The following is a 6,526-nucleotide window of genomic DNA, read 5'->3' on the forward strand; positions in this document are numbered from 1 at the left end:
CATATCCCCGCCGCTATTCACGCTTAGAGTTGATCTCCGACGTCTAAATCTATGTGGGCCAATTTTATGGCGTGATGTCGGTTGCGTTTATACACGCAACGACAAGAAGAAAAAGATTCACTCGCTAAATCTCTCGAGAAAGATTTTTCTCATTAATTTTTCTAGTGTAATAAAGTGGCTCACTATTTTTTTTCAAACAATTGGCTCATTATAATTTACTTAATTTGAGAAAGTTTGGCTCATTTTTTTTTTGGAGATCAAGCTGGACATGGGTCTCCGGAACTAGGCCCAGCGGGCCTGGCCCGCTGCCACACGCATTCGCGGACTCGTGACCTTTCCAGAAAGACTCCAAACCCTCGGCACCCACGGCAGCAACAGTTCCTCACCCAGCCCAACAAACCCGCCCCGGCGCTCGCCACCGTCCCCGACCAGCGAAACCGCCTCCCGCTCCTCCCCACCTCCCTCCTCCTCCACCCTCTCTCGGCCTCGTCGCGGTCGCGGACGCCTCCTCCAGCTGCTCGATTTCCTCCTCCGAGGCCCTCTCCCTCGACGTCTCCTGGTAAGGCCCGCCTCCTTCTCCCCCGAATCCCGCTCCGCCGCGTCACTGGGTGCGCGCGTGCTTGCTTGCTTGCTTAATCGCGTGGTGTCGGTGGACTGGTGGGTTTCTCTCTCTGTCTCCGAATCGGATCCGCGGCGCCGCTCTTGTGTGTTTCTCCGCCGCAATGCTCGGATTCTTCATGTGTTGGCGGTGGAGGTTTTCCCTGTCCTCCGCCTCGCTGGCGTTTCTCGGTTGCTTTTCCACCGAATGTTCGATCTCTTCTCGACTTGTTGGTGAAGTTTTTTCTCGTTCTCCGATTTTTCAGGATTTTTTGCTTCAGGAAAGTTCATGGCGCTGCTAATTCTAGTCCGTATGGTTCTGTTTTGGGGGTTCAGAATTCACTTGACTCATTCTTGTTGTTTCTTAGTTTCCAGGTGACAGGCGCGTGATGGTAGAGGAGAAGAGGGAGAGGGCGGAGGAGGTGTCCGACAGCCCGCAGAAATCTCCGCGCCTGGACCCGCTGGCTGCGGCCGTGGCAGGTCCTGAATGCAGCGACGCGCCTGCGTCTCCGACGGAGTCGAGCGACGAGTGGCCATCGTCCGGGGAATCGGAAGCGGGGACCAGCAGCGACAGTACCGGCGACGGCGGGCGGTGCGAGCACATACGCTTGGACCGCGAACTCCTGGATATGCACGTGTATTATCTCACGGAGCAGCGGGCGGTGCTCCGGACGTGCCATCTTAGTGCAAGACGACCTGCAAGGGCAACGAAGGGATGATGAAGTGCATAGACTGCTCCAGATTCTTCTGCTCTGGGTGGCCGGTGAACAGGGAAAGTCCGCAGGAACATGCCCTCTGGCACGCCGGCGAGAACACGCATTGGGTTGCTCAGTGGTGCGATGAACCGAATTTGGGATACTGCTTCTTGTGTGCGCGCGGTATGAGGCTCAGTGACCGGAGCGAAGATGACTATGCAGTGGCGGCCAGAAACAAAAAGGATCAGCAAGGACTGGGGGATAGCGTTGCAAAGGATGGGTGCGAGACGGGGGGCAAGAACCCGCAGAACCCTGAGAACCTGGACCTGCCTGCGTCCAAGTCACCTGTGTTGTTGAGCGAGTCGCCATCGACGGGGGAAGCGGAGGAGACCAGCGACTGCACATACGACATTGGGTCGTGCGAGCACTTGTTCAAGGACAGGGAGGAGCTGGATGATATGGTGCTTGATATCAAGACCGCCGAGAAGCTCCCAGAGTGCGAGCATTTCCTGTGCACGACCACCTGCACCTGGAGGGGAGCTGCTGCTAGGTTCATGGTGTGCACGGAGTGCACCTCTACTTTCTGCACCGGGGAGAAGGGGGGCATGGAAAATCCGCAGGGACACGCCCGCTTGCACGCCACCAGGGACTACCATTGGGTTGCTCTGTGGTACGATGAACCGTATAAGGGCTACTGCTTCGAGTGTGGGCACGTTCTGAAGCTCGGTCAGGACAAGCTGAGCGATGATGAGTGGGCAGCTCTGGCCAGAAATAAAAGGGTTGAGCGGGCAATGTTGGCCAGCAATGGATGGGATGTGTGGGGAATGGTGCGCGAGAGTTATGCAAAGGATTTGTGGGCAATAGTGACCGGCAATGATTCGTCTGGGTATGCTAATGGGAATGGCTGTGTTATCAGAGGGTTGCCGAATCTTGGAAACACATGCTACATGAATGCACTGCTTCAGTGCCTCCTTGCGCTCGGTGAGCTGAGGACAACGATTTTAGGACCGGGTGCTCGGCTGGGGAGCATTGGTCTGCACCTGAAGCAATTATTTGTGGAGACAAGCAGCACAAATGATGCCAGGCACGCGCTGGATCCAGAGATGCTATTGGAATGTATGCGGGTGTTCAATCCACAGTTCAAGGGCTCTTATATGCAGGACAGCCAAGAATTTCTTACATCTTTGCGCACTGCTTTGGAGGAGGAGACGAAGAACCTAAACAAATTTCATGGGGGTGCAGAGTTTCGTCCAATTGGCAATTCCATTTTCGGGGGCTGGCTGCGTCAGACCTTATACTGCATAAGTTGCTCAACTAAATCAGTTTTGGATCTGCAATTCGAGGAGCTCCAACTGGCACTGCCATCAAAGGATTGTCCAGCCAGAAGTGTTATGTTACCACCAATGGCCAGAAGCGGTGGATCTCCGACGAAGACTCGTAAGGCACTATTCCAACAAACCGACATGACTGATGGAGAAAAGATTCAAACAATTGCTGAAGGCTGTGATTCTCAGTTTCCTGGTTCTGAATTTGGAGATGAGGCCATGGAGAAAATACCCAAGCCTTCACAAGTTGGTAAGTCTATGTGCTCCTCTAGCTAACTTAAAACATAGAATGTTGAACAGGCCCGCAGGTGTGGAATAGTGAGATCTAATACAAGCTAGCTATTTTTCTGAACACGGGAACAGATGACACTTTTGGAAATGGAGCTCTGGTGATAGCTAAGCAGAGAAAATTGTTGATGCCATTTTACATATGGAATAAAGAAGTAGCAGCAAAGCCTTCGGGGTGGCTACGAAAAATTGGGCTGGATGTTTCAACAGTCTTATCATGGCAAAAGTGTATGCTATAGTGTAGTAGTTCGAATTGACATTTGAAGATAACTCAGGGTCTTGAGTCCTTACCTTCATAAAATAAGTGTTGCTCTAAAATGGTTGGTTAACTTAAGCGTGTATGGTTATTGTCGAGAAAAGAGACCTTAGAATGTGGTGGTTAAAGATTCTAAAAATATGCAAAGGATGAGGGTTCCTGGTTGCATGATCTTGCTAATGCAGATAAAGCTAAATCCCTGTATGCTTGAATCTGCAGATTCTACTAAAGTGGAGGATGTTGCACACGGCCGTTTGCAGACTCAGAAGAATGATGTCCCACGAGAGATCATTGAAGTGCCAATAAAAGCTCTTGATTTCATTCCTAACTTGTTTGATGACACTGAAGGAATGGATGAATCAATAGTAGATCCTCACAGTCCAAAAGATACTGGTCCACCTCCACTTGTTGACATAGAAGCCAAGGAGAACACTTACTCAGTAGAACCTACTACAGAAGACAAGGGGAGAGCTCAAAGCAGTGATATTACTGATGATGAGGCAGTACATATGAACTCTGTTGCATCGCTCGAGGACTGCTTGACACTTCTTTGCTATTGTCCAATGGGATGGAAATGCGGTAACTGTTCCAAGGTTGTTGAGCTGCCGAGAACAAATGGAAGTGAAAATGGTGAACCGATGATAGCAAGTACCAATGCAAATCCAACAGTTGAAGGAGACCAGACTGAACTATCAGACAGGAAAACATGCCCAAGTGAGCGATCTAATGATTTGAATAGCTTGTCGGTAGAATGTACTTCTCCAAGTAGACAACCACATGGTTCAGATGCACATCATCAAGTTATTCTTTCTGAGAACAGAGTTTGTGAAGAAATCACTTCAGGGATGAGCTATGATGAAAAGAACTCGGCCTCTTGCTGCACTACCAATAGAAAACCTGAAAGTCAGGAAGGTGTTCAGGAAGCTGCACCTAGTTCCTTTCCAACTCATAAACAGACTGACCTGTTGAGTACCCAGGGTAATCAGGATACCAGCAAAGGCACTGGGAAGCAGGTAAAGCTGGATGATCATAGTGCACAACAAGCGGAAGAAAACCAAAGTGAGCAGAAACATGGGACTGGTGGTTTTCAAATACAATTGGTTACTAAGCTGCCACCTGTACTAACCATTCAACTGAAGAGATTCACCAATGCTCTTTCTAAAACGAGAGGACATGTGAGCTTTAAGGAGATTCTTCATGTAGAACCGTTCATGGACCCCAGGTACCGACTTCTGATAATTCTACACAGCAATTTCTAAGGTTGTTCTTTTATGCCTGTTCCATTAAGTTCGTACCTTTAGAAATCCAGTAACTATTTTGTTTCATAGTTTGCTTCTACAAAGCTTTAAGAGTATTCCTTCTCTGCAAAAACCGGCATTGCAGGTTACAAAAGTGAAGGTTTTAAACACAAAAAATATGTCAGACTTCAGGAATTTGTATGCAATCTTGTAAACTATTTTATAGGTTCAGGTTCAGACTACAATTTTTTTCTGGGTTCAGACTAGCATTTCGTACTTGTCAGGATGTGATAATTGCAAGCTTAATTGAATTGTCTGAAGGTATCAGCTTAATTTGAGTGTGTCCTGATAGCCTGATATGGACCAGAACCCTGTGCCATTGATTAAAACTGTTAGTTTTTCATTTTTGGTATAGGATACCATATTGGAATATGTATCTGATGTCGAGGCCGTCGAGCACAAACTCTATTCAGCTTGGCAGTGTACCAGTATCACTGACCAAGTTATGATTATATTATCATCACCTGGGTGTAGTGTATAAAATCTGTTTGAAGTTTGGATTGTTAAGTATAGTTCTGGTTTTAGAATTCAATTGGATGGATATTATATTATTTATACAAACCTAACATCTTTGAATGGCCTGTTGAGAATTAGTATGAGCCTTTATTTCTAAGAGTTATGATTAGTAAGTACGTAATCAGTCACTTGAAATACACCATATTGTTTTGTTAATCTGATTGAGCTTTCTTGTTAACAAATGTCCAGTTTGTTATGTGAAGAAAGGCATTGCATTGTTTTGGTACTCCAGCTTAATCTTCAGTTTCCTTGCACCTGGTCTAACTGTTTATTACTTTTTTCTACTCTTCAGTTCCGAGGACAAAGGTAACTCCAGCTATCGCCTAGTCGGTGTCATTGTGCACCATGGCCACGCCTTGAATGTAGGGCACTACGTTGCTTATGTGAGGGCAGGTCGCAAGGAGCAGAGCAGTGGTTCTTCCTTATGGGTTTGCGCAACCGATCGCGACATCAAGGAAGTTCCCCTAGAAGAAGTTCTCGGGTGTGAGGCGTACATGCTTTTCTATGAGAGGATGGATGACCGAGGCATATCTGGGAGCCTACCCACCAACTAACCAGACCAGATGGACAACGAGAAAGGATGCTCAAGTTTGAGATTAGCAAGCATGGCAATTGCCAAGTGTAGATAGATACACAGAGTCGTCACCACGTCCAATTTTGTTGCATTGGCTGACTCATTGCAGGACTTTGCACCGGTTGCAGCATGTAGATTGCAGGCCGGATGGTCTGTTCACACTGTTCGTAACCATTTTTTTTTTTGCGGTGAACATAACCATTTTTCTGTCCATGAGAAACTCGTTTTTTTGTGAAAAAAAAGAACACTGGATCTGTTTTGTTAGAACAACATTGACTCCTTATCGAGAAAAAGAACAACATTGACTGTGTAGGACAGTGGAAAACATGGAGCATATCCCTTTGAACATTGTTGTGATGGGTAGTATTCTCCAATTAATAACACCTTCAGATAACAGTTGATGATTGTTCTCAGCCTCTTCTTCTGGATGCGTGGATTATGTGTGTCGGAGTAGCGAGTATAGCAAGTCTGTGTCGGATGTCTCAAGTAGTGTCGGCGTTATGAGAATCAGGGTACTCAGACTTGCCTGCCTGCGGTCCATGGCGTGGCTCTATCAACAACCTGGTATGGCACATCTTTAGCACCTTCAAGACAAGACCCTCATGAGGGGCCAGGCATCACGAGGCGGACAACACCAAGACCTCCGATGTCTCAAGTAGTGTCGGCGTTCTGAGAATCAGGGTACCCAGACTTGCCTGCCTACGGTCCATGGCGTGGCTCTATCAACAGCCTGGTACGACACATCTTCAGCACCTTCAAGACAAGACCCTCGTGAGGGGCCAGGCGTCACGAGGCGGACGACACCAAGACCTCCGAAGGAAACGGCCACCCCAGGCTGACTTCCGAGGAGCGGAGATTTCTATGCAGGCACCTACCTCGTGAGGTTGATGTGACGCCAGCCATGACGACCGAGGCCAGGCGGGCGCCAGCGGGCGCATAGCAGCTGGTTTCCTCTTTGGTGCTCAGGAGGCAAGCGC

The 6,526-nt window shown here is 48.2% G+C and overlaps 1 protein-coding gene across 1 annotated transcript; it reads left to right on the top strand.

The window, feature by feature from the left end:
• The first annotated feature begins 401 nt into the window (after positions 1 to 401).
• Positions 402 to 5,874, top strand: LOC125525006 (ubiquitin carboxyl-terminal hydrolase 16-like). Its single transcript, XM_048690031.1, is given in 5 exon segments — positions 402 to 559; positions 966 to 1,278; positions 1,281 to 2,867; positions 3,381 to 4,383; positions 5,268 to 5,874. Coding segments are annotated over 4 exon segments (3,144 nt in total). The 5' UTR covers positions 402 to 559; positions 966 to 986; the 3' UTR covers positions 5,530 to 5,874.
• Positions 5,875 to 6,526: the final 652 nt, after the last annotated feature.

This window comes from Triticum urartu, chromosome 7 (assembly GCF_003073215.2).
Source record: "Triticum urartu cultivar G1812 chromosome 7, Tu2.1, whole genome shotgun sequence".
NCBI lineage: Eukaryota > Viridiplantae > Streptophyta > Magnoliopsida > Poales > Poaceae > Triticum > Triticum urartu.